The 26344-nt window shown below is 41.9% G+C and overlaps 13 protein-coding genes across 13 annotated transcripts; 7 read left to right on the forward strand and 6 right to left on the reverse strand.

The window, feature by feature from the left end:
- Positions 1–12: 12 nt before the first annotated feature.
- On the forward strand, positions 13–1606 carry BEWA_001580 (hypothetical protein). Its single transcript, XM_004830360.1, has one exon. It carries the CDS (start codon positions 286–288, stop codon positions 1597–1599), a length of 1314 nt encoding a protein of 437 aa, XP_004830417.1. The 5' UTR covers positions 13–285; the 3' UTR covers positions 1600–1606.
- A 329-nt stretch (positions 1607–1935) lies between these two features.
- Positions 1936–2137, forward strand: BEWA_001590 (hypothetical protein; the record flags this gene model as incomplete). Its single annotated transcript, XM_004830361.1, has 2 exons — positions 1936–2032; positions 2082–2137. The coding sequence occupies 2 exons, from the start codon at positions 1936–1938 to the stop codon at positions 2135–2137; spliced, it is 153 nt and encodes a 50-aa protein (XP_004830418.1).
- A 261-nt stretch (positions 2138–2398) lies between these two features.
- On the forward strand, positions 2399–3421 carry BEWA_001600 (hypothetical protein; the record flags this gene model as incomplete). Its single annotated transcript, XM_004830362.1, has 1 exon — positions 2399–3421. The coding sequence occupies one exon, from the start codon at positions 2399–2401 to the stop codon at positions 3419–3421; it is 1023 nt and encodes a 340-aa protein (XP_004830419.1).
- A 210-nt stretch (positions 3422–3631) lies between these two features.
- On the reverse strand, positions 3632–5932 carry BEWA_001610 (hypothetical protein; the record flags this gene model as incomplete). Its single annotated transcript, XM_004830363.1, has 1 exon — positions 3632–5932. One exon carries the CDS (start codon positions 5930–5932, stop codon positions 3632–3634), a length of 2301 nt encoding a protein of 766 aa, XP_004830420.1.
- A 1766-nt stretch (positions 5933–7698) lies between these two features.
- BEWA_001620 (signal peptide-containing protein) lies at positions 7699–8994 on the forward strand (the record flags this gene model as incomplete). Its single annotated transcript, XM_004830364.1, has 1 exon — positions 7699–8994. One exon carries the CDS (start codon positions 7699–7701, stop codon positions 8992–8994), a length of 1296 nt encoding a protein of 431 aa, XP_004830421.1.
- Positions 8995–9263: 269 nt separating this feature from the next.
- On the reverse strand, positions 9264–10733 carry BEWA_001630 (hypothetical protein; the record flags this gene model as incomplete). Its single annotated transcript, XM_004830365.1, has 1 exon — positions 9264–10733. One exon carries the CDS (start codon positions 10731–10733, stop codon positions 9264–9266), a length of 1470 nt encoding a protein of 489 aa, XP_004830422.1.
- Positions 10734–11757: 1024 nt separating this feature from the next.
- Positions 11758–14061, reverse strand: BEWA_001640 (hypothetical protein; the record flags this gene model as incomplete). The annotated part of the gene is made up of 1 exon (XM_004830366.1): positions 11758–14061. One exon carries the CDS (start codon positions 14059–14061, stop codon positions 11758–11760), a length of 2304 nt encoding a protein of 767 aa, XP_004830423.1.
- A 729-nt stretch (positions 14062–14790) lies between these two features.
- On the reverse strand, positions 14791–15117 carry BEWA_001650 (hypothetical protein; the record flags this gene model as incomplete). The annotated part of the gene is made up of 2 exons (XM_004830367.1): positions 14791–14890; positions 14948–15117. 2 exons carry the CDS (start codon positions 15115–15117, stop codon positions 14791–14793), a joined length of 270 nt encoding a protein of 89 aa, XP_004830424.1.
- A 1591-nt stretch (positions 15118–16708) lies between these two features.
- On the forward strand, positions 16709–19093 carry BEWA_001660 (hypothetical protein; the record flags this gene model as incomplete). Its single annotated transcript, XM_004830368.1, has 1 exon — positions 16709–19093. The coding sequence occupies one exon, from the start codon at positions 16709–16711 to the stop codon at positions 19091–19093; it is 2385 nt and encodes a 794-aa protein (XP_004830425.1).
- Positions 19094–19560: 467 nt separating this feature from the next.
- Positions 19561–20298, reverse strand: BEWA_001670 (signal peptide-containing protein; the record flags this gene model as incomplete). The annotated part of the gene is made up of 1 exon (XM_004830369.1): positions 19561–20298. One exon carries the CDS (start codon positions 20296–20298, stop codon positions 19561–19563), a length of 738 nt encoding a protein of 245 aa, XP_004830426.1.
- Positions 20299–20476: 178 nt separating this feature from the next.
- Positions 20477–22699, reverse strand: BEWA_001680 (hypothetical protein; the record flags this gene model as incomplete). Its single annotated transcript, XM_004830370.1, has 1 exon — positions 20477–22699. One exon carries the CDS (start codon positions 22697–22699, stop codon positions 20477–20479), a length of 2223 nt encoding a protein of 740 aa, XP_004830427.1.
- A 708-nt stretch (positions 22700–23407) lies between these two features.
- BEWA_001690 (hypothetical protein) lies at positions 23408–23895 on the forward strand (the record flags this gene model as incomplete). Its single annotated transcript, XM_004830371.1, has 2 exons — positions 23408–23678; positions 23756–23895. The coding sequence occupies 2 exons, from the start codon at positions 23408–23410 to the stop codon at positions 23893–23895; spliced, it is 411 nt and encodes a 136-aa protein (XP_004830428.1).
- Positions 23896–24507: 612 nt separating this feature from the next.
- BEWA_001700 (hypothetical protein) lies at positions 24508–25836 on the forward strand (the record flags this gene model as incomplete). Its single annotated transcript, XM_004830372.1, has 1 exon — positions 24508–25836. The coding sequence occupies one exon, from the start codon at positions 24508–24510 to the stop codon at positions 25834–25836; it is 1329 nt and encodes a 442-aa protein (XP_004830429.1).
- Between the last annotated feature and the right edge of the window lie 508 nt (positions 25837–26344).

Raw genomic sequence — 26344 nt, forward strand, 5'->3', positions numbered from 1 at the left:
TCTTGGGTTGGAGGCTAGTCATTTTGATTGAAAGTTTTAATTGCTCGGTACTAATCAGACTTTTTTTATCGGTAGACAAATTAGCAATCAATCGGTTGGTACCTCAACAAGCCCAAGCCAGCGGACGCTCTTTTACCCGGAGGAATAGGGGCCACTCTTTAAAAAGGCCCATTTTGGAAACTAGGCCATCCAGGAACCACGAACGGAGGGAGAATAGAGGTTAAATTTGGGTAAAGGCTATAGCATAATGCTATACAAATCTGGAGCTTATCGCACGAGTTTATAATGTCTCAGGAAGTATATAAGCCGGCACAAGCTGGCATATCCTACAAGAGCGTGGCCACAAGCAAGCCTGGGCTCATTTCTGAAACCAGCACCCGGAGGGCACCCTTTAAATCTAATCGAATAAAGTCACCCACGCGAGACTATGGAATTACGAGGGACGTATCCACACGATTGCAGGAATACGACACCTATTCTGGAGTTACAAAGGATACTGTTCTCACTGGAACTAGCAAGGGAGAATCACATTCTGGAAAGCACGTGAGGTCTATTGACACATGCTACGTGGATACAGCGAGAGTTTCAGACGTTGAGGTAGAGCCTGGGAGCCATAGAGTGCTCACTGAAGAGGAATTGGCAACATTTAGGACGTCGTTTTGCACGAAGCATCATCAAAATAAATGTCCAAATAGTGATTCTTGCGAAAAGAGCCACTGTCTAACATGGCAAAGAAGAAATCCATTCGAGGTGGATTACTGTCCACACTTGTGCCCAGAGATTCAATTTGTCAAAAAATCGCGCAAAATGGTTCTGTATCGACGGTGTACGCGTGGTAAGAACTGCAACTTTGCACATTCCAAGGAAGAGGAGCTCTACCATCCATTGGTTTACAAGACAAAGCAGTGTTCGGCGTATCCACGTTGTTCTCGCTATTTTTGCCCATTTGTTCATACTCCCGACGAACTCAGAGATGTTTCAAAGTTTAAAGGCACACTCAGGGAACAACCTTCCCCCGATGTTCCCACTGTACCTTCACGCGTGACAGGATCTCCTTCCGATGATGCTACTGGCGAACGAAAGGAAAAGCTCGGAGTTGATACAAAGATGCTCATTCCTCTTGATAGTGCCGAAACTCTAAAGTCTTCAACTCTGGAGCCATCAACAAGTTTATGGTATGAACTTCCAAACATGTGCAACTATGATGATTTAACATTCAAGGGCTTGTATGACGAGTATGGATCATTTCGAGTCGCTGATGATTATCAAGGTGAATTTGATTTACAGTTTACTCAAGTACCTCTGGACCCTACCGCTAGCAGAAGTGCCAATGTTAGAAGGCGTCAGCCTGTAAGTAAGTCTGGTGTATACGTGGACAATTATGGAATGGAGAACTATGGACTAGACTATGGCCTCAATTACGGCATGGAGTATGGAGTAGACCTTGACAACTTTGGTGCACAGTATGTGCAGTATGTATCGAATGACCTTGATGAACGATTCAACTCGCTCAATATTGGAAAGAATGAAGATCAAACCGATGACTGTGCACTCAATGATATACTAGTCAAGTTTATAAATGAAATTGGGGATAAATAGTAGTAGTCGTCTAATTTTTATCGTACATTTATTCGGTTAGACTAGTTACCAAAGTGGTATGACGCTCGGTTGGAATATTTATCATCACGTAGCACGAGTTCCAACAGGTAAGAATGTATGATATATGTACAGGAAAAGTATGAAAGCGTAGTAATGTAGTCCATAAGAGTCATTAGTGTGTCCATACTGTAAGACAGTGAGGGAGGATGAAGAGTACTGGATGATGGACCTATCCAAAAGTAAAGAGAGACTATCATTGGATGAGTGTTAGAAGAGGGACTATAATGTCCATGTCTAAGGACCTCTGAGCATCATGATCTACACATCTTAGTAATGATGACGGAAGATCAAGGAATAACCATTAAGCTCTTACAAAAGCCAAAAGATAAAGGTGATCCTCCTACTACTTATAATGGAGATGAGTCTCCCGGAGGTAAGCAAATCACTGTCATAAAATCTGAAGTGTACTCTAATTTCTACAGGTACACCCATACTCTGCAGAATGGAGGAGGACAATTTAAACTACTTGCAGTACTAGATGATAAAAGCAATCCTATAGATAAAATACAGAAAGCTGAAAATCTAATCTCAGTTTCTGCCTATTACTGGAGACATGAAAATGGTACTCAGATACCTAGTAAGGCTCTCTTGGTACAAGTCACTACTAAGAGAAATAAGTACTATGCCAATGTAAAGAATAATGGTAGCAATGAGTGGATTGTACTAACTGGAGGTACTCAGCCTCCATTCATCTATGGTGACCTCGAAAGGACACTGGATGATCTAGTATGTTCGAACTATGATGCGGTCACAATGGATATATCACATGATGCATCCTCTGATAGAGCTAGAAGGAAGGAACACATACTGTTGCCGCTGCCATGATAAAGGTGCTAGTGGTATTGATAAGCGAAAGGTCTCTGTTACCAAGGGGAAAATCCAAGCTGGTTCAAAACCTTTAGATTACTACAAGCACGATATTTCTGGCAGAAATAGTAGACTAGCAGGCATCAAGTACTATCCTAAAGGATATGATGCTAATACTCCCAGTCAAAGAAGACGTATAAAGTTAGGCGATAAAGCATTTCCTCTTTCTAATACACAAGCCGTTTATGCATTCCACTGTGGAGGAAATCCGGTTCTTATCTATGTTAGCTCATCTCAAGAGGATGTTAAGGGTTGGTACAAACCAAACACTACTGGTGACAATGTTACATGGCAGAGGGTCTCTGGTATATCAAAGGATCCGGATAACATTAAAGACTGTAATGGAAGCGACTTCGATGCACTTGTGGAGGAACTAGTGAGTGCTGGATGTAGAATATATTCAACATGTAAAGAACTTCAATCTCAATCTCCTCAAAAACGAGGTGCTAGTCCTTCTGGACCTTCTGGTCCACCCTCATCTCGACTAACTGCTAGTCCTGATGAAGTTGGTGAAAAAGATGTTGCTGCTGTTTATGCTAAAGCTGAAACTGGTGCTAGTGGAGCTGAACAAGAACAACAGGACTCGGTAGCACGTTCTGAAAATTTTGGAGGAACAGACCAAGATGGAGAAGGTGAGAAGGCCTTCTATAGTAGTGATGGTAGACCCACTGAAGCTCTTCCTGCTCTTCAATCTGCTACTACTGATGATCAAACTGCTTCTCCTGGTACTCCTGAAGCTCCTCCTCAACCTTTTGCTGCTGCTCCTGTTGCTACTAGTCTCTGGTTAACCTTTGGCTCTACCTCTGCCACTCTTGCCGGAGCTGGCGGTCTTACTGGACTTGGTTGGTGGGCATTTAAACGTTCTAAAGGAGATCCTTGGGTTAGACAAATTTAGGAGTCTATGGACTCTCCAGTAGGGAGACTGGATACTAGCTTGGATACTGAGTGGTTGATCCTAGCCTCTCTAGCTTCACCATTAATGGACAAAACAACATGCATGCACCCCAAATACATGTATATTTTACAAATTATCTGCAACTATTGCACCACTAGCAAGATTATAAAAACTGCGATGTTCACACCAAGTGCAAATGTTAAAACAAACCTATAACTCCAAACTACCCTCTATAACAAACGAATTCTTAGAAACCTCCAATTCCACCTCCCTACTCGCCTCATTTGCAATCTCCAGCTTTATATTATCATTAAACCATTTACTCAAATACGGAATTACAACTGGGATATAATGCGTCTCAGCAAGATGATGTCCAGAACCAGTAAATTCCACAAAGGTAGCGGTCCTCTTGCCCTTGAAACGCTTATCAATCATGTCCCTAGGACCCTTGACTCCACACTGGTCGTCATCCTTTGTGTGCGCAAGGAAAGTTGGCAGATATTTAGGGTAGTATTTCATGTTCTCATCCCTAATAACATTATCGCAGGCATCAAAAACAGAAGCCAATGTCTTGAAAATATGTTTTTTATTATAATAGAGCATATCAGTCTTGTAGTCTGCAAAAGTTTCAAAGGCAATTCCGCAGTCAAATATGCTCTGGCCAGGGGAAACGCTTTTTGGTGAAAAATATGCAATGAGCCAAAGGAGGCGTCTTCCTACCTTTTTAAAGAATGTATCCAAGTGGATATCAAGGCTAAGCATTGGTGAAAGACCAAGAAGACCATCTACAAACTTGGCCTTTGTATCACCAACCTTTTTGTAAAATTCTTGCACAGCCTGCATAACAATATTTCCACCGGATGAAAAACCAAGCAAAAATGTTCTTGCATCAACCTTGGCTTCTCCATAAATTAAATCCTCATCCCATTTTTCAGAGGAGTCACTAAACTTGCCCCTCTTGACGATACTAACAAACTGTAAAACGTCATGCACATAATCCTTGAAATCTTCAACATGACATCTGTATCCAAAGGCGCTCTCTGAAAATCCATGTGACTGTAGGTCCAAACCATAAACGGAAAATCCGAGGTTATTCAAAGCTTCTACAAAGGTACCCTCATACTGTGATCTGCAGAGCACATTGAACAAATTCATTCCCTCTAGGGTCTTGTACTCGAAATAGGATTTGTAGCGTTCCGCATTTGACGCCTTTTTAGCGTCGACAGGTTCGTCAAAAATGCTAAGGTGAGGGAAGATATCGAAACCATAATGTTCATAAATCCAGTCCATATTAAATGTGCAATAGTCCGCGGTAAAGTGTCCACGGAGCCCGTGTACCAAAATAATATTTCCCCTTGAATTCTCTACCTTTGAGGCATATGTTACAATCTTTATGCCTTGCTTGTTCCTAAAGCTGCTCATCACAATTTTACCGTCACCCTTGTGGGTGTACATCTTATCATTCCTGTTAACCAGACAAGCGTAGTATTCATTCTTTCCAACAATAACCCACTCGGAATCTAGGTTCTTTTTATAGTATAAAATCTTATTCTCGTTCTTTGAGCTGGTGATAAACAGGGCACCAATTGACACTCCATTCTCGATCGCACCAAACCTAAAGTAGATGCAAAACTCGTCTCCGGAGGCCTCCCAGATGAGCTCGTTGCCAGAGACAACCTTGTTAATTCTAAAGCCAGGACGTACACAGTACCTGTTCATGGTCACAATGTCCACATTGTCCTTGGTGGTGTAAAAGAGATCCTTGTCTGGCTTTGAAATGTCAAGAACGACTTTGTCGTCAAACCCAGAAGAATCGAATCCAGCCTCTTTGAGGTCCTGCAAATACGTGGTCTTATCGACGGAAGCCCAGACATTCTTAACCTTGGAAAAGTACAAGACGGCCTCGTCCAGGTCAGAGTCACGAATTACCAGCCACAAAAGCCTTGGCTTTCCACTGCTTGGGTAAAAGCTAGCCTTTGTGCATAGCTCACCGTCCTTAGACTCCCAAATGGTTGCCTTTTTGTCAACCACCTTCTTGACACGGCAAGTGCTGTTTGCCGCGTAGACTGCAAAGGGGAACTTGGAGGACTTGTTGACGTAGAATTCAGATTCCTTGACCTTCTTGGCAATGTTGAACTCCTTCTCAACGTAGTCGTACTTTGTGAAGGAGAGGGCGTTGAAGCGATTGTAAAACTCTTCTTCCTCCACTGCCTTCCATTCTTCTTCTCCCTCTTCCTTGACAAAGTGAGTGGCTGTGGCCTTTCCATTCGCCTCCACTACGTATGTGTGGAGGAAGGAGAGCAGTTTGCTGAGGCTGCGAGCCACTTTTACAAAGGCTCCCTCCGGAACAGAGTCCAGTACCACAAAGTCGCCCTCAACGACCCTGTCTATCGCGAACCCATCCTTAGCCGTGTACGAATGGATCTTTATGTCGTGTGGCTTGTGTTTGAAGACGTCAATCGCAGCGGAATCCACATCCAAAAGGTCAAGAGTGACACTGACGACCTCCATCTCCGAGATTCGTGTTCTGGCCGTAACGTCCCCCAATCGAGGATACTGCAAAGTTCAAGCGAGATGACTCCTAATCTACGATTCCTCAACCCGCAACTAAAGGAAGATCTTAATGCGGGACGTCGGCCCGAATGTGTATGGGGAGCCGAGGGAACCCCTGGGCCGCAGCCAAAGTCACCCCTTGAAAAATGTGAGTCCATCTCATCATCCATAAACATTCATGCCATCGTCAGGGCCCTGTAGGAGGAGCACCAGGGCATGAATCCCGGCCAGTCCGGAAATCACTCGCCAATCTCCGCCATTTGCCATCACTTCCAGCCCATATCGCCAGAGATTGCTGAAAATTCATTCTGCATTCGCACCGGAACTTGTCCTGCGAGTTGCTGGCGCCAGGCGTTTTGCTCGGTCTCTCTGTGGGAATCTGGGCGCCTTCCCGGCCATTTACTCTCCGGTTTTTAGCTCGCAATGATGCACATTACGCGGAATCGCAAGAATGGTCTCCTTCCAGGACTTAGGAGGTGCCAAAATCTGCGCAGGCGTCCATTCCTCGGGGTATGGCTCCGGAACCTGCTCTTCCTGGTCACAAAAGGAATGATGCATAGGAGAAAATAGCGGCTATATGGAGTGGCTCTCAGATGTTCTGGCGACTGCCCCGCAAGGTGTCGTACAAAGTCCTCTCTACCATGTGGTATGCGTGATGCATGGCTAAAAAGAAGAGTGTCTAGTAGTACGGGCATGTGTCCATTGTCCATAGATTGAGGATAGTGGGTCCTTAAGGGCTCTGCATAGTCTCTCTGGTGTGTAGCTGGAGGTAATTGCTCCTGCAATTCACTGGGAAAGTGCATGGAGAGGATTTTTGTTCTGGTTCAAGACTGACATTCATCCAATGTCTCCGCTCTCGTTAGTTAATTCAAGTGAGATGTCCGTGACAAAATCCTGAGGAACTGAAACTAGAATATGAAGAGGAATACCACAAAGTTCGTGCGAACACTAGGAATGTCTCGTTATCTAGCGATCTTCTAGGTGCAGTAAACTATTGTATTGCAATTAAATGAGAGTGAGGAACCCGTCGACAAAACTTGTGACTCTCAAGGATACGCCTCCACAATGACGAAAAGTTACTGGAAAATGTCTATTCACTCATTTTAATATTATCCGACTATAAAACGGGATGATACATTCATCTCATTCTGTCTGCCAAAAGCACCTCTGCATGCAGATAATACTGTAGGCGGTGGGAGGAAAATGGAGTAGTAGCGATGTACGGATACATTTAGAAGCACTAGCTTAAATACCGGAGATAAGGAAGAAGGGGAATAACTGAGCCCATTGGTAGGGTAAGTGTTTTGGCATCTTCCCAGTCTCTTACCGGAAATACCAGCTAATAAAATAGGGGGATTGTGCACATTATTGTGACCATCCATGCACGCTAAGTAATCCACTGGGCTTGTGATAAGGAGGAAGAAATGCCTGCACAAACTGCTATTCACCCCCACTGTTTTACACACTCCATAGTTCCATTCCCAGTAGACAACCTCCATAGTGTTATTAGAAGATCAAGGAGATTTACAGCTCTGACTTGTAGAGACTCCAGTTGTTATATTGAGGGATAGACTCTACATTCCCTGTTACACACTGTGTGTGTATTATAGCTGTAATATAATACAGGTGCATGCTTCTCTTGTTTCTTGTTTCAAGCGCTTATAACTATTCTTTGCTTATACTAGGACTCTAGTTGTTATTTTGACAGATAAAGAATATAGAAGATGAAGGTTCTAGTTGTACTATGGACAATATGTTTGATAAGATTCTGTTACTGCGGAGGTGATGATGGTGATTTACAAGCACAAACACCCCCTGATACTACTGAACAAGCATCTCCAGAGCCAAAAACATCTGAAAAGCCTTTAAATCCTCTCCTTTCCAAAGTAGATACCTCACTCTTTGATGCCTTGGACTCTGTTGAGGACCATGTTGAGGTTCTTAAACTAACAGCCAAAGATGGTACCTCTACTAACAAACTTACCTTTGACGGTCAGACAGTTTGGGAAGCTAAAGACCCGAATGATTCATGTTCAGTAGCTACTTTCTACCTTGGACCGAATAATGACCCACTGGCTGCTTCGTACAGGTTCAAGAGAGATGATAAGCTAATGGAAGGTTATCGTAAATTTGCGGATGGAAAGTGGTTCCGAGTCAGTGGTGTTGTCTTCAAGAAATTGATAGGGAAAGATAAACCTACAAAACCTGTAAGTAAATTCGCTTCCAAGGTGGATGGATCCTCATTTGATGTAGAGGAGGTAAAGGAAGGTAATATTCCAGTTCTTAAGCTCACTCCTAAAGATGGTAAATTTGTAACTCAACTAAAGTATGATGGAAAGGAGATATGGTCCGCTAGAACATTCGGTCCTTCTGTCTCTTCTGCATCACTGTACATGGATAGAGAGAAGCCTAAACTGGCCGCTATAAAAACAAAGGATTTTCTTGGCGGTAATGAATCTATGATCTATAGACACTATGACACTAATGGTGGAGTATGGAAAAGTCTTAATAAAAACGAATTTGATGAGAAGTTAAAGACAATGATGGGAGAATATGCAACGCCAGTTACTATCGACCTTTCTAATCTAGATGAAACTAAAGTAACTGTGCATGCACAGAACAATGGAGATTTTGAGCACAAGTTTTATCTTCCAAATGATGGTAGTAATGTGAGATGTATTGTTAATGCCGGAACTACCGTTTGGGAGGCTAATGAATCTGACCACAGGTGTTGTTTCGCTAGGTCTTATTCCAAGGGAGGTGATACGCTATTTGTCATAACTGTAAGGAATGACACTGGTTACGCCGATAAATACTTTGAGAAAGTTGGTACTGAATGGAATGAAGTTGGTAGGGAAGTATTTGGTAAGAAGATTAATGCAATGGTTGGAGGACTTCCTACTTCTACTTCCACTCTGGCACCTAAAAATACTCTTAGGAGTACTACAGCTCAAGCTTCAGTCTCTTCTAATCCACATCCTTCTACCTCTCTCAAGCTTCTCAGTAGTGAGTCCTTATGAACACTCCCTCTAAACACACTACAATGCTATGATGGCATCTTCTTCACACTCCAATGAGAGTGTGTCTGCTTAATTAATGGCAATCTCTCTTACATGCATAGGCATAATGATGAACGTTACATGTCCATAGTTCAATGCATACTCTTTCTCCTAGGTACGCCAAGCATGGACCATAACTAAACACAAGTACGAGAATGATAAATTAAAACTGCAGAGTCGTGAAAATACTGCATTTATAGTGGCATTAAATTGAAAAATGTTCGCCACAGTTATATACCATGAACAATCTTCATGACTGTAGGATCTTTTGTCTTGGGAGGCTTTCTAATATTATCCACTTCATCAGCATATACGACATAGAGAAATTCCCTCTTTTCAACAATAGATCCTCTGACGTCTGTGGTGAAGGCTGTCAGAAGATTTTTGCATGCACACTTTGTAGAGCAGCCGCACCAGTAGCCAAGCGATTTCAAAAAGCCATAGTGAGCAGTAGGCCAGTTGTCTAGATCCTTCTCTGCCTGTCTGTACGTCTTGAGATAACCATTACCCATAAAAGCGCATACCAACTGCATTATAGAATAAAGTAATGTGTTTAGTGTAGCCATTTGTTGGTTCTTACTCTTACCGTCATTCTTCGTTGTTTGCCTTGAGGCCCCGTTAGACCCAATACCCCTCGTAGTATGTACACACATATCATACAAGACAATAACAAGTGTGAGGAGTACCGTACTATGCCGAAGTGTTCTGGCTATAAACCCGTCTGGATAGTGCAATATAATCGTGAAAATGTATGCACATGTAACTTCTAGAACAAAAAAGAGCCAAGACCAATGCCAGAGGATATTTACACCATCCCATTTCCTGCCAGGACCCTTCTTTGCCTCCTTTAGATAGAGTAAAATGGCAGGTGGTATTGCTCCAGTATAAAGCAATATCAGGGAGATGTAAAAACCTTTTTGAATACCAGCAAGTTTATAAGGTGCAATAGCAGGATAAAAGGCATACTGCAGTCCATAACCGAATGCAGCTAGAAGTAGTGGTGATCCAGACAGGCTCAAACCAGTCCAAAAATCATCATTACTAGTACTACTTTTATTAGTCTGGCTACTGCCGTACGCAGGTATCCAAATTCCTGCTGCAATTACTGCTAGACAAATCGCAGTGATAATTTGCCATACTACTACCCAGTAGTTTATATTTTGAAGTCTATATTTGTTCCCAAGCTTGACAAATGAGAGGTGATAAGAAGAAGAGACTATAGATGCCGCTGGTATAGCCGCCAAATATCCTGCGATTTCACTCGACGCCAAGGTTGTTACAGAGACAACACTACAACCGTACATGAATGATGTCAATACAATACCCCAGTAATAAGCCGTAATGTATCCTTCGTCCCCTCCAGTGTAGAACGTCACCAACGTTACAGCGTAACAAAGGGACATCAGAGAGGTGCATATGGAAGATACAATGTTCAGACGATCCTTAAATGTAGGTGAACCCAAAAGTAACCCGTTCATCACCATTGTCCCAAGTAAAGCAGCAATTCTATATGAGATAATCATCTGATTAAGGAAGAGAGGAATGTAACCAGAACTGATCCTGAACCTTACAGCAGAAAACTTACCAGCTGAAACTGCTAAACGAGGTAACTGGGATAAGGCAAAGGCAGCCATAAAGGATGCCACCTTTTGGTCAGTACGGCTTTCCTCCGTCTCTGTCATTGTGCTCATCTGTGTCATTCAGAACACCCTTAATGCCCTAGTCGAGCGTTAAACCCGGAAGACTACCACAACAAACAGCGCCTATAGTCATCTTCACATCCTTTTGTCTGAGTCTACCAAGTAGACAAGGACCTTCAGCAGATTAGACAGCATCGCATCAGGACTATACTACTACATTTTAACTGGAAAGTCCAAAGTATTTTACAACTATGCGATAAAGATGAGTAACAGACAGATTTAAGGGACAAGGCTGACCCAGGAAGAGGAGATTCCAGACCCCATAGACGTAGCCTTGACATCATGGGCAAAAACAAATTATTCTACAGTTTCTAGCACATCATCAGAATTGCCGTATTTTTCTCTCCATAAATCACCCTTATTCCTCCACAGGTGTGCTCGTTTAGCCTCTGAATTTCCAGGGAAATGGAAATGTTTCATTCCGTACATCTAACCTGGAGCGTCCACCTTATCATTATCGTCCATATGGAATCCGCATAAACAGCTCATGTATGTTATGAGTTTGTATCTTGAGTACTGGTTATCCTGCGAAGAACACATTCTCAGTATCCCTGTCTAGGGACCTACCATTCCAGTAGAGTTGTAACTCACACTCTCTAGAACATAGGAGTCTTGTCCATTACTCCTCACCATTCAGCCATACTTGGCATCCTCTAGTCTACTTTAAGGTAAAGTGGAGGCAAATAGGCATCAATACCCTTGTAGTTATAACATCTTCTCTGGAACCATTTCATCTTTAGCCATCAAGAAGAGCCTTGTAGTCCTCAACTCCTAGTCTCTTGCTACTCTCAGTCCTCATTCTCTGACCACCAGTATCCAATCTCAGTTCTCATCCAATTACCATAATAGTAACATCCTGTAATGCATTAATAACATCCATATTAATAGTAAGTAATATCCTAAATAGATGCAGAATGTACGTCTACAATATTTCTGATCCTAGTCTAGCACGTACAAGAATAAAAGTTAAAATATTACTGCATTATGGCGGTTCTGGTATGCTAAAATCGCCATGGTGTTGATTTCACAACTCGCTAGAGATTGAAACTGCATTTCCAGAAAGTGATGGTTTTGTGGATAGCTCCTCTAACCAGCTGTCTATATACGGCATTACGCTGGATATTGATTGATAAACATTCAAATAGTGGGAATTTCCATATAGTTCGACAAGTTTAGCCATCCTTCTCCCCTTTAAATGTCTGGCCATCATGTCCCTAGGACCCTGGACTCCACAAAGGTTATCGTCTCTAGTATGCAAGAATAGCGTTGGCAAATCCTTGGGATAATGAGCCATATTATTCTCCCTGTTAACGTCATCACATGCATTAAATATTGATAAATATGGCTTGATAGTACATTTTCCAGAATAGTGAAATGGATCCACAAATCTCATTATAAAGTCAACCGACTCCCCAAAGTTTTCTATATTCTCACAGGGATTGAACATTTTTGGAACTATCCATTCTAATATCTTAGAAATTTTTCCCATTAGTCTCTTTGCAGGGGTGTTTAAATGATGATCCAAATTAAGCATGGCCGAGAGACCAACTAGACCGTCCACAAACTTAACTCCTGGTTCAGCATTCTTGTAAAATTCTTGAACCGCTTGCATAACAAGATTTCCTCCCATGGAAAATCCGAGAAAGAACATTTTTCTGTCTGTCTCATGGCTCTTGAAGACTACCTTTTCATCCCAAGTCTGAGAAGCATCCCCAAATTTACCTCTTTTGACGATACTAATGAATTGCAAGAGATCATAAATGTAGTCCTTGTAGCTACGGACATGACACCTTGGAGTTGAGATGGATTCAGAGAGACCCTGGGACTGATGATCATAGCCGTATACATTGTAACCCAGTTTGTTGACGGCCTCTATGAAACTATTACTGTAAATGTATTCCGGTAATACGTCCAGGGCATCTAATCCATCCAGGCTCGTATAGTTAAAGAGGTGTTTATACCTTGCAATGGACGAAGAAGTTTGGTACAAGTGGTCCCAGTGATTGATAAAGATCCCGTCAACGTATGGAATGGATGGATATTCGAATCTTTCCAAATTCCATTCCATGTCAAACATGCCAAACTCTGACATGAAGGATGATCTGAACCCGTGAATCAGAATGAAGTCTCCCTTGGGATTGTCAACTCTAGAGGCATATGTTGCAATCCGTAGACCTTGCTTATTCTTAAAACTACTCATTACCATTTTACCATCACCTTTGTGAGTATACCTTGAGGAATCGTCATTTACAAAAATGTGATAGTACTCATCCCTGTCAGCCTTTTTCCATTTCTTACCATTCTTCACAAAGTATAAAACATTACGACAGCCTGTAGAGTCAGTCGTAAAGATAAATAATCCCAAATGTTCCGTCTTCTTGGCGAATACATTGATGTAAGTGCATCTTTCAGTTCCCTTGGCCTTCCAGATTGTAGTGGCTCCGTCAACTATCTGATCAAGTGAGTAACCAGGAAGTGTAGCGTACACGTAGGTAATGTTTTCATGTATATCATATCTGTGAGTGTAGACCAGATCATTGTCTACGTTGGATATGTCCAGAGTTATCTTGTTGCTAAAATTAGACCTGTCGAATCCAGCCTGTTTTAAGTCTGCCAGATATTGTGCCTTGTCAACAGACTTCCAGGACCCGCTCATCTTGGAGTAGTAGAGATCCTTGAGTTCACCCAAAGACTGAATAACCAGGTAGGCCAAAGTGGGAGTATCTCTAGGGTATAGGGAAATGTAAAGGCACCTCTCATCATTAGCGGATGCGTTCCAAATAGTGCAACCCTCACAGCAAATTCGTTCTATGCGACATATAGTATTTGGAGCGTATACTGCAAATGGAAACTTGGAGGACTTGTTGACGTATAGTATCTTTGGGTTGTACTTTTTTCTAGTGTCAAATGAAATGGAAAGGGCAAGTAGCTTCATGATAACCATGGCATGGAATTTGCTGTAAAAGTCTTCTTCCTGGATGCGTACCCATTCCTTTCTCTTCTCATAGTACAAACAGTCCTGTTTAGAGTCTCCATCGGTCAAATAGAGAATGACATGGGTAGGTGCCTTGTCTTCTCCAACTATCACGACGGCATGATTGCAGGAATCACTGCCAGTGGCTTCCCAGATGGTCTCATTACCCTGGACCAGTGACGATATTCTGTAACCCTCCCTCGCCTTGTGTATCTCCGTAACAATGTTATAGGGTCTCCTTACAAGTGTAGTCACAAGAGAATGGTCCGGGGCAGAAACGTCTAGGGCAATGCCTTCATCCTCTCTCTTGCGTTTCCTACTGCGGATTCCACCCCTTCCAAAATGAGTAGCCATTGCTGAGAGAATCTTCTCGTATAGTCAGTGTGATTGTTGAATAAGCCAAAGGCCACTCTGTATAAATCACCGAGTACTCACCAAGTAAAGGCAAAGATTGACCTCTGGAATGAACAATAGCACTTTGTGTGTATTGATAGCTCCTCCCGTCCATCAACAGAGGAACAGAAAATGTACCCCCGAGTATTTCCTTCTACTCTCTTGCAATGTACATAAATGTGTTGTGATAATCTCTCAGTAATCGGTTCTTCCTCGACTTGTGGAACTAGGTGGTGGCAAACATCCTCTTTGGAACTTGCCAGGATTCTTATAACCCGTGTTGATGAGGAAGGCTTGATTTGTGGAGCTGAATGGTCCAATGTGGAAGAATTGTGGACTAAGAGCTCTTTCTAATGTAAAGAGCGTGGACATCCCCACTGAAAGTCATGCATTAAAATCCCGAAACGCAAACGGGATACTCATAATGTAAAGCTGTAAATGCTGAGAAATTATGGTAAACAGTTGCACATTTTAATTTGGGTGAAATGTGTACTCGTTTCAGAGCCCTACCAAGAGGCATCTGGAAGAGATCATTCTAGCCAATTTCCAGGCGATTCTTCATAAATTTTATGACTTATCCATCTATTCCATGGGTTTCAGGGGTCATCCTTCTACCATTGTGAGTCCCTTGGAACTTGGAGAGTTAGTATGGCAGGTGTAACCTCCTACCCCTATGTCCATTAGTCACTCTTAGGGCGTATTTCTCATTATTACTACTTTGTCCGGACTCACAGGCATAGTTGGTAGTGTTCTGAGATAAAGCCTAACTGTTCCAGAGCTAGAAGTGGTTCTATTGGATATGCTAGTAGGAGTACCAGTAGATTGTTGAGAAGCTTTACTGATTAACCGTTGAAAAACAGCCCCGTCTCTAATTTGACTACTGCCATCAGGATCTCCAATTTCCTTGAGTATCTTTCCAATATCCTCCACCTTGTGACTACTCGGCAACTTGCCAACACACCATCTTTCATCCTTTCCTCCAGGATTTGCATAGTAGTAGACCGAGCCATCTTCCATCAGAAGCTTAACTAGGAGCCATGTTTTTCCTCCTTGCTGAACTGTATCCTGGTATACTTTTGCATTGGTACATAATCCGCTGGTATCTTTCTACTAGAACCCCTGGGAGATTAGTCTGTAGTCCAGCAGTTACTCTTAGGCCACCCTTTGCTATAAGCTGAGATTCCATGGCTTCACTCATCTTATCACCTAAATACCATAATAGTACTAGCATCTTCCTGTACTGCATTAATGGTCATGAAAAACTGCCTTATAATCCTCATCCTGGCCATACCGGCTACTGCCAAAATGTGTAGGATGCTATCCTCCTAATTCCTCATTTCATCGATCCTATAGTAAACCTCATCCATTAATGGTAGTGACTGAATGTTATAAGAAGAAAAGTGGTGAGTTTAGGGAGAAAAATCCTCTGGTTGAAAAAACATCGGAGATTAGTGGTGATAATTACCCCGACTTGCGACATCGCCTCTTCCTTTCTCATGGACTACACATTAAATCAATGACCAAGTTAGACCAGAGAATGGAGTAGTTTTCTGCTCAAACCATCTGGTAATTCCAGTTCAACTGGGTGATTTGGCTACTCACCTACACTTTGTACACTAGACCACTGGAATGCAGTTATTTTCTACTACACCTTCCGCTCTGCTTACTGGACCATTTCTTTGTCTATCTACAGGGAAGAAGGCCTTGTTGAAGCTCCGTAATGAAGAGTCCCTGTAGATTTACAGAGTAACTATAGAGGCACACAGTAACTCGTAACAGGTTCCTTTACGTGAATACCTATGTACATAATGTGAACTCTCGAAGGATGATGAAGGATTATCTTAGGAATAGCTAAGGATGATTTCCCCTCTGAACATGGAGGATGACTACTGGGAACACATTAAAGTTATGAACAGAGAGTATCATTGGATGAGATTAGGCTAGTCAGAAGAGGCTATAATCTCCATGTCTAAGGACTCGTTCCGATAACCCTATCAATATGGCAAGTGCAGGAGAAACCATTAAGCTTGGTGTAAAACCAAAAGGTGAAGATAGAGATGTCAGGGAAAATACTTGGGTTTGGTATAGAAAGGTCAAGTATGGGTCTGACACTAGGGGGATTACCAACATCTCTCATTGCTTAAAAGCGTTTGTGATGCGAAAAATCCTATGATTGGTCTGCACTGCACTTAATGGGTATAAAACCTCGACATCACGAACTCATTTCTCCCAGGATGCTACTCTTGGGCATCTCGTTAACAGTCTACACAGGAGTTTGTCTAGTGGAAATAAGATAGTAGTATGAGAATACAGGGCATTATCTCAACTATGAGTGCATGAATACCCATTGGTTGGTTATTAAAACTCCATGGAAGATGCTATGAGGTTGTCTGGAAGTAGTCCTGTACGTCAAGATTCAAGCCTATTGTCCCTCCAAATCTTGCCTGTTTGGACTACCAGTTTTTTATTCTAATAGTAATTACAGTTGGGTAACTCATTACAATAATTATGGTTTAGGAATAAGAGAATGGCAGGAAGAACTATTCCAATACCCCATTCAGCTACCATTCATTCTTTTCCTTCACATTCCCAGTCTCCATATAACAGGATGAATGTTCTAGCAGTACTGTGGACAGTGTATTTACTAGGTCTCTGCAACTGTGGAGAACTCAGTAGTCTCCGTAAAGAGGTTGTAGATCTCGTCTTTGACCTCTCTTTTCCAGACTCTTCCTTGGTTAGGTACTATGAAAGTACTGCAGATGGAGTAGTCTACCAATCATTCTTCCCCAAGGGACAACTATTCAGCAAGGTAGTGGATGGAGGAGCTACTCTCTGGGAGGCTAAAGGAGAAGAGAGATGTTCTGTACTATTCACAAGTGTTGGCAATGGCAAGAGCAGAGCCATTCTCCATGTATGGGCTAATGGTATAGACTCCAAGATGATGCATTATGAGAAACTAGACGGAGAATGGAAGCTTGTAACTGTAAGAGTTAAAGGTCGCCCAGTGTCTGACAAACCAGTCTCTCCACAAGAATCTCTAGCAGACCTTGACTTTGCTAGTCTTGGATGTCCACTGGGAGGATTCTCTGCTACAGAAGTTCCTGTAGAGGATCCCAAGCCACTCGCTGAGGAAGGTCCATCTCATGAGGAAGAGCTAGGAGAGCTTGATGAAGCTTCGCCAGGGGACACTGTAGAACATGATGTAAAAGAATCTGAAGATGTTGTAGGGACTCCTGAAGAATCTCATGATGAGGAAGAATTGACAGTTTACAAGGTAGAAGACTCTCCTGTAGAGGATCTCCCTGAACTTATAAAAGAGGTTGAAAATGAAGAATCTACCGAACCAGAACCTTCAGTAGGAGATACTGATAAGGCACCTAAAGATGCTCAACCTGAGGTCTATACAGAAGTCCCTCAGCAAAGAATGGTAGCTCCTACTGCACAATTACAACAGGCCACTGAACCAGCTCCACCTGAAGAGGAACAGCAACAAGCTAAGCCTCAGCCTGCACCTCTGAGTGAGTTTGCTAAAAAGGTTGACTCTTTACTCTTTAATGTCTTGGACTCTTTTGAAGGCAGTGCCATGGTTCTTAAACTAGATGCTAAAGAGGGTGTTACTGTCAAGAATCTCATGTATGGTAAGGAAGAGGTCTGGAAAGATAAGAAGAAATCTTGTTCCTCCGCTCTCTTATATCTGGATGGAGAAAAACCTACTCTTGCAGTTGTCGATGTCCAAGAGAAAAAGAATGTTAAAAAGATTTACAGATATCATGATGGTAAGAAGTGGAAGAATGGTAATATTTATGACCATAACAAGAAGTTGAGTGAGCTGAAGAAAAAGTATAAACATGCAATACCTGCTACCCTTGACCTTTCTAACCCCGATAAAACAAAGTTAGATGTGCACACAGAAACTGAATCTGGAATGACTGTTAAGGAATACTCTCCAAAGGATGCCTTCCATATATACTCTGTTCTTGATGGTGGTAAGGAGCTATGGAAGGCTGGGGCTGGTCAAAAGTGTTTCCTTGTGGAATCTTACACCAAGAATACTACTAAAGTTATCTACTTAGAAATTGATAATTGTAATAGCAATCAGTCCAAGTACTTTGGGAATAATGCTAATGGAGAATGGAAAAGTATAGAAAAGGTAGAGTTTGATAAGAAGATAGAGGAAATGATTGGAGAGTCTGGAAATGATACTTCTCTAAATATTGCTCGTATAAACTCATCTAAATGCCAGTCCTTCGACTATACCTTCGCTGCAAATGCGATAAAGTTGCTTGTCCCTAATAAAGGTGTTGCTGTGTCTAAGCTCATGAATGGTACTAGGACTGTATGGACTCCTGGAGATAATGAAACATTTGATCATGCTAAATCATTCCTAAACAAAGACGGTAAACCTGAACTTGTTCTTGTTGTAACTACTTCATCTGGTACTCCTAAGGAAACTTACTTTGAGCTAAAGGGTGGTAAATGGGTATCCTGTAGTAATCATGATGCCAAGATCAAGAATTTAAAGGATCCTGTAGAATGGAAGTCAAACTTTGATATCGACGTTTCCGCTTCTAAGTACACTGACAAGTGTAGCATTTTTGAAGCAGAATTAGTAGGAGTTACTGTTAAGCATTTATTTTCCAAACCTAGCCACGTTATCATGAAAGTTAAGGATGGGAGTACAGAGGTATGGAAATCCAGACACTGTGGAGCAAAAGACTTTCGTATGAACTATGATTACTGCCTCTCTTGTCTTATTTATAAGAAAGGTGATAAGGAACTAATGGAGGTGACACTTGTTGAGGATCGATCAAGGGGATGGAAGTATTTTGAAAAGAATGGCAATAGTTGGACTTCCATTGAGAAGAAAGAGTATGGTAATAAGCTACAGGATCTCAAGAATGGAGTGACTACTCAGCCTTTTGTACCATCTCCTAAGCCTAAGGATGTCTCTGAAGCTCCTGCAGCAGAAACGGTCATTAAAAGCAGTGAATAAGGGACTTATTCGTCCCATGTAAATGAAGACTAATAGATATCAATATTTCAATGTAGAATCCATCGTATGGATTATTGTTAATTTTTAAATGTACAGTAGAGCTGGTATACAATCTACCACTCATTTAACTCCCAAGGTTATACATGTTTTAACGGCTACACCATTCTGCTGGATTTCATGAATCTGAGAAAAGAGCTAAACTCGGACTGAAGACTTTTTTGTACCATTATTGGATGACAAATGGGCACTATTTTACTCCCTGAAAACCATTGCATAAAACTGGATTTTTGTTTGATGAATCTCCACTCTAGTAAATGTGCCATAAAAAAGTTATGGATACAAAACTTGAACTCATTTAGTTCCAATAGAAACACGAGTGTAATAAAACTAGAGAAATCGCAAGGTCACGAATTAAAGTTGTGGAAATAAATGCGCCTTTCCATTCACTGCATTATCGTGTTATTACATCAGAGTTTGGTATCAAAATGTCCATCAGCTTCACAAAGTTCGCTATTGAACACATCCTCTCTGATTGAGGCCCACATACCATCTCTTTTGGTAAAATAAAGCATTTCAAAGAAGCCATTATTCCTGGTGAACATGTGTATAAACTGAGGGGAAGTTTGATCACCGTGAAGCACCACATAATCACACCTTGCGGTTTCCGTTCGTGCTTCCCATAAAACAGTGGCATCATCTTCAACAGCAATAATCCTATACTTTCCTCGCGGGCCGTATATTTTTGCAGTGGTTGGACGCTCTTCAAATGGGTCCGATTTAAATAGCATTGGATTTATATTCTTTATATTTAATCTGCGATCAGTAAAAAGCCTTTCCAGGGTTTTATCATACTCTTCCCTCGTAATTTCGTCATATTCATCACATTGGACTTTGTAGTAGATACTAACTTCTTCTCCTCTGGAATATAAGCGTAGACAAGCTACCTTTGGTATTCCAGAGAGGTAGTTTATGCGAAATGTTCTTAGCCTGTCAAACTCTCCACCCGTCCAAATTGGATTATCGTCATCGCAAAGACCCGTTATGATAACTCCTTTCCTTGGGAAAAATAGACAAGAGGTCCCTTCATCCCTTCCATACTCAATCCTTGAGTAAAATCTTTTGTCCACTTCTTTGGATATATCGAGCGTATATCTTTCTGCATTTGCAGCTAGGACAGATATTACAAGGAATGTGAGAACATTCATCCTTAGAGAATGAACTTGCCTTGTAGCAGTGGTCTATCAAACTTTGGTCCGTATAGCGATGGTTTCCAAGGCTAATTCTTTGTCCATGTTACAAATTTCGAATAAGGTGCGGAATGAATGGGGAACACATTTTGGCGTACACAAAATGCCAAATGTACATGAAGCTTTAGGGGTAAAATCACTTGTGCATAAGCCAATCACGCAAAATTGGCGTGAGATTTGATACAAAATGAGAGGCTACAATATTATGGCAGTCACCCTCAAGTTCCACCAGTTTGGCATTCCCCTCCAGCTGCTTGCTAACGTTCCTAGCGCCTTGTATGCTACACATGGGATCTCCTATGGAATGAATAAACAGTGTAGGTAGTACATCTGGGTATTGTTGCAAGTCCAGCTCCCTGGCGGCCTTGAACAATTCAAAGACAGTCCTTACTGCCAAATTCCTGTCATAAGTGAATGGGTCATTATACCACATAAAAGAGTCATTACTTTTACCAAAACACTTGTAATCCTCGAACATGTTTACCATTTTAGGCACTAGATACCGTGCCCCGTGGGATAAACGTATACCGAGTCTCTTTATCATCGTATCCAATTGGGACTCAATATTGTACATTCCACCTATACATATAACAGAATCTGTAATTACATCTCCAGTAGCCTTTTTATATTCCATAGCAGCTCTCAAGACGATGTTTCCACCCATGGAAAACCCAATCAAATGGCATTCCTTACATCCCTTCCCCTTTACAATTTCTACATACTGCGCAACGTCACGTGCAAAATCATTAAAATCTTCAACGTAAAAGCGTGTGTCCGTTACAGATTCAGAACGACCCATAGACTGCAAGTCTATGGCATATACAGAGTATCCTAAATCGTTTAACGCTTCCACCAAGCTACCCTCATATTGACATTGAGGAAGTGCCTCTAGAGCATTTTCAGAATCCTTAAAAATGTGAGAATATGTGCTCATATCAAAACTGTTACAATGTTCTATTGGGGTATATCCAAAGTGCTTGTTGTTCCATTCAACATTCCACCTTAGAAATATAGAGCCAAAGTATCCCCAGGCTCCGTGCACCAGCACAATTCTTCCTTTAGACTCTTGTACTCTACATTCGTATGTTTTAATGCTTAGGCCCTTGCTATTTATAAAGCTACCCATTACAATCTTTGGCTTAAATGTGCTATGAGCATATACGGTCTCGTGGATAGATCTGGCATCCAGTATCGACTGCACACCGCTTAGTGCAGAGGTTGTTAGAATAGATTGAGTTGTTAAAATCGATATATGCTTGTAGGAATCAACCGAGTTCCATTTTCCTCCGACATTTTTAGCGTAATATAAAACCTTTCTACCACTATGACCGTGTACCAAGAGATATATCGTTGATTGGGTATCTCCACGTGAGTAGAGCCAAATGTACACACATTTGTCATCGCAGACGGAATCCCAAATTGTGGTTTTACCATCCATAACTCTCTTTACCACGCATCCTGGGAGAGGAGTAAATCTCGTTACCTTGGCTTGCAGACTGCTAAGGCTATTTATACAAAGCCTTTCGTCATTGGTATTGTTTATATCAACGGTACATATTTCCAATGTTGATCTGCTGAGGCCATAAAATGATAATTTTCGTGCGTATTCGTCCTCATTTATCTGACTCCATCTGCTCTTCTTTCTAAAGTAGAGGGGTTTTTGTGAACTGCCATTTTTAACCCAGAGGCCGACTAGAACTGGACGTAATCCGTTAAAATATACAGTGACATGTGTGCAGGTTGCGGACCCTCCCTTCCAAATGGTTGATAGCCCATCCTTTACTTTTGTTAATGCGTACCCTGGAGTCGGAACATACACACTATAAGAGTGCCTATTTACATTGTAAAACATGGTTTCATTGTTACTCCCGGATATATTGAGAGAGACTGAATAGTAGGTTATATGTTTCGAGACCATTTTATGAAACGCCTCGAAAAACAAATGGTCAGATATTACCTTAGAACGTCTCACATCTATATAAATGGATTCCTGAGCTAAAGCTCCATCATAATGGATAGAACGAGCACTATTGGCCAAAGAGTGGATTGGAGTAGTAGAGTGTGTGGACCTGGGAGAAGAGAGTGTTTCTTCTCCTTTTGGGTCGGTACTATCTTCTTTGCTTTCTACTACATCCAACTTTAACATGAGGGGTTGTTTATTATCCAGAACTAGCGAGAGATACACGCACTTTTTTCCAGAGGTGGATTTCCATAGTGTGGTCGATCCATTTACTACCTTTTGAATAAACTTTGAGTAGTTTGGCTTTATCTTTAATATTGGAATGTAGTAAGCGGTAAGCCTTTCCACGTGGAACTCATTGCTGGTTATACTTGAAATGTCTAGAGTTAAATCACCCATGTTGTATGCACTGTCTGTTGCCGTGATTCTAAAACACGCCCTTAATCCTCCTTCAGTAGGGGGTATGATATGCTAAAGCTTTATAACGCCTGTTTTTGGTGCTTAAAATTACAAGACTTGAAATGGACGAATAAATCTGCAGATTTTGCAACATTTGCTCGTCCCTCGGAACATTTCCGTCCGCAAACTTTTTTCTACTGCGACCTCCAGACTTTACCGTCGGTCCTTTATCTACAATTGTCTCTGATTTGCGTTTAAACTCCCTAGTCTCCAGTGTGAGTCTGCCAAAGTGCTACAAAATGGCGACTTTCAGGTACACCTCCTTGTTCCTGCTATAGAATAGACCAAAGGATCTCGATTAACTCGTAAACAGAGTTGCATTCATCCAGAAAACGTCCCCTCGGCAAGTCAGAGGAACGGATGCTCTCAGATGGGCACACTTGGCTTCCAAATTCCTCGTCTTGCAGATTAAATCAATCAGAGTGGCAAAAAATCCTACGGTGCCCAAAAAATCTCCGGGACGACCTTTTTGCCTCAAGTTTCGTTTGGCGGCCTAAATCTGTGCTACGGCGACAAAAAAGTCTTTACGGTGAGATAAAAACTGTGATTATCTCCTTTTACGACGCAAAGAGAGTCTGGGTGTTTATAAAAAGTAACTCTGTCCCTACGCCTCCGCTCCCGGCTGTCTGGCAGTTTATATATTCGGAGATGGTCGCCAAATTCAAACGCGAGTATGTAAACTGCTGGGACAAGACCAAACTAGAGGAGAAACTCCAGGAGAGGCTCCAGGAACTCAACAGCGAGAAGGAAAAGAGCAAGTCGAGAGTAAAGCTACTCAGACACAAAATCTTTAGACTTAAAAAGGCTCTGGACGGAGAAATATCAATAGGCGGCCAAATACTACCGCAGAAGCCAAAAAACGTGAAACCGAAAAAGGTAAAGGAAACCAAAAAACGAACAAAACTCATCTGCTTTAAATGTTAGTTTGTGCCCCGTAAAAACGCTCCAAAATGGAGTCCACGGACCAAAGAATGGACGGATAACACCCCTGTTTAGGTAGAAAGAGAGGACACCTCCTAGAGGATTGCAGAGAGAATAAAGAAGAAACAATTTGCTTTCGATGCGGATCCAAGGAACACACTCTCAAGAATTGCAAGGAAGAAGAAAAGGTGAGTTTACTGCTGCCGAGGGTGTAAGACGGAGAAAGAATGAGCGAAGCGAGCTACGGAGTAGTGAGCAATGGCGACTAACAGGAGCTTTATGGCGACCTCTGGGAGCTCTTCCGTATAGTAGGATTAAGGTCATTACTGGAGTGCAACGGAAGGAAGAATGACCTACCGACGTCAGAGACTAGGGAGTATATCACTATGGAATGACTGTAACGAATGGAAGAGTGATGGCGAGTGTACTTTAGTATAGGAGCCTGAATGGTCACCTGTTCTCACCATAGTAGACTCTTTAGAGATTCTCATTATACTAGTGGAGCTAGGAGGACAACTAAAGAGAGTCTCTAGAAGAATAGATGAACGAGTTACCATTAGGATATGCCAAGCATCGAGTTGTCTATTCTGGACTTGGGACAATCTTGAGATGGAAGCATAGACTCCAGAGTAACTGTTACCTACCTGACCATGGATAACACTATGAAACCTTAAGGATGTGAGCTACTTAAACATGCATCTTGAAATGGTGAATAATACTGGAACACTAAACTCCCTAGTAGAGAATGGAGGAGTATCTTCAACTTATAGCCAATGATATGGTATATAATGGTGTGAACGGCAGGTAAGATCGCAAGATGACACAGTATGTCAAAGGATCTTCAGAAAGGCGCCATGTTTATGGCAGGTCTGACTCTGTTGCAGTCTCTCCGTGTGGCGTTAACTGGAGCAAAGTTTGCAATGGATAGATTTAAAATTCCTCAGCAATATGCCAGTTCGTTCATTAACATGGTCCATAATCCTATGGAGTTGGCAACGTTTACTGGAATGGCTATTATAAATATAATAGCGCTTACTACACCCTGGTTTAAGACGTGGTTCGCCATTGTAACAAATGTGACACTATGTCTTTCCTTCATTCTACTCCTCATCGCATTTAGATCAGGAGGTCAAATTGGAGATCTTACCTTCTACTATTGGACTATCGTATTTGTCTCATTTGTTTATGGACTGAATGTGGCCTGTGTAATGAACGTGGGAAGCGCAAATGCCGCATTTTTCAATATGGGAATTCCTATCTCCGGTATTCAAGTTTGCATCTACTACTTTGTCTTTACTAAGTTGGCTGAGTGGTTTAACTTTTCAAATGTTAGTTACTGGGTTATATTTTGGCAACTTATTATTGCGATACTAATATCGGCAGCATCGGCTGGTGTCTGGATTGCTGCCTATCATAATGGAGGTGGATCCTCGGGAGGTCAACCTAGTGCTGGTGCCGTATCTCCGATTCTTATGGGAATGGTTGGCATGGGTGGTATCTACGCTTTCTATCCCGCTATCGCTCCTTATAAACTGACTGACGTTGGTACTGGTTACAATATTGATCTTGTTGTTTTATTCATGAGTGCTGTTCCAGGCATCATTATTGCCATAGCCACATTGTACCTAGGGCAGAATGGTCCAGATAATAAGTGGGATGAGAATGGCAATTGGTGGTGGCATCTGACTTGGTTGTTTGCAATTCCACACGTTCTTGCCATGTTCTCGTGCTTGTATGTACTTCATCACCCAGATAGTAAAGTGGCACGTGTTGTAAAGAGCAGTGGTTTAAGGGTTGGAGTGATTACTGTGACCCTAAAGTTTTGTGAGGAATCGCTAAAAGCAGTATCATACGCCGGAGGTGGTGCATATGGAGGTACTATTTCGGCTGTTAATGCCTTCACATCTCAAGGTTTAATGATAGTCTTGGCCTTTACTGGAGATGGTTACCTTAAGACTTACTCCAAGTATGAGCATGACAGGAGTAAATGGCCTACTAAAGACTTTGGGTTCTTTAAGTCCCTAGGATACTGGACGAAGAATGGAATGAAGGTGGCCTGCAAGAGTGTTAAGTCTTCCTTTACCAAGAATGTCAGATGCAAAGTTTTGGGTAAATCAGAGGCTCTACTCATTGTCTATGAAGATGAGGAATTTTAATGTGTGGCTACTAGGGAGCTCTTTGAAACTCAATCACCCATCCTTGGCCATTCGTCCATGCATTAATGAGTCTAGTGGAGAGTCTGGCAAGACTACTGGACTGAGGACTCATACTGAGGGGATCTCCAATGCTAAAGAGTTATGCTCATGCTGTTGATAAGTTGTCTGATAAGGATAGAGATTCTTGGCCTACTTCACGTTATGGGTTTTGGAGTTCTTGGGGATATTGGTGTAAATGTGGTTGTCGTGGTCTCTATACTAGTCTTCCTAAACTGTTGACTTTTGATATGAGAGCTAAGCTGGCTCATAAGGATGATCATTTGTTTATTTTAGTTACTTGTGACTTGCCACCAGATGAATAGTTTGTTGATACGTAATGTAGTTTTTTTGGTTATTTCTTGAATGACACTACACGGAAAATAGGCAGTACCAGGTATAGTATCCTCTCCCACTAGAGTTCCTCCTTAGACTCCTCTCTTGTTGGTATACTGGATTTGGTTGGTGGATG

This window comes from Theileria equi, chromosome 3, assembly GCF_000342415.1.
Source record: "Theileria equi strain WA chromosome 3, complete sequence".
Classification (NCBI taxonomy): Eukaryota; Apicomplexa; class Aconoidasida; order Piroplasmida; family Theileriidae; genus Theileria; species Theileria equi.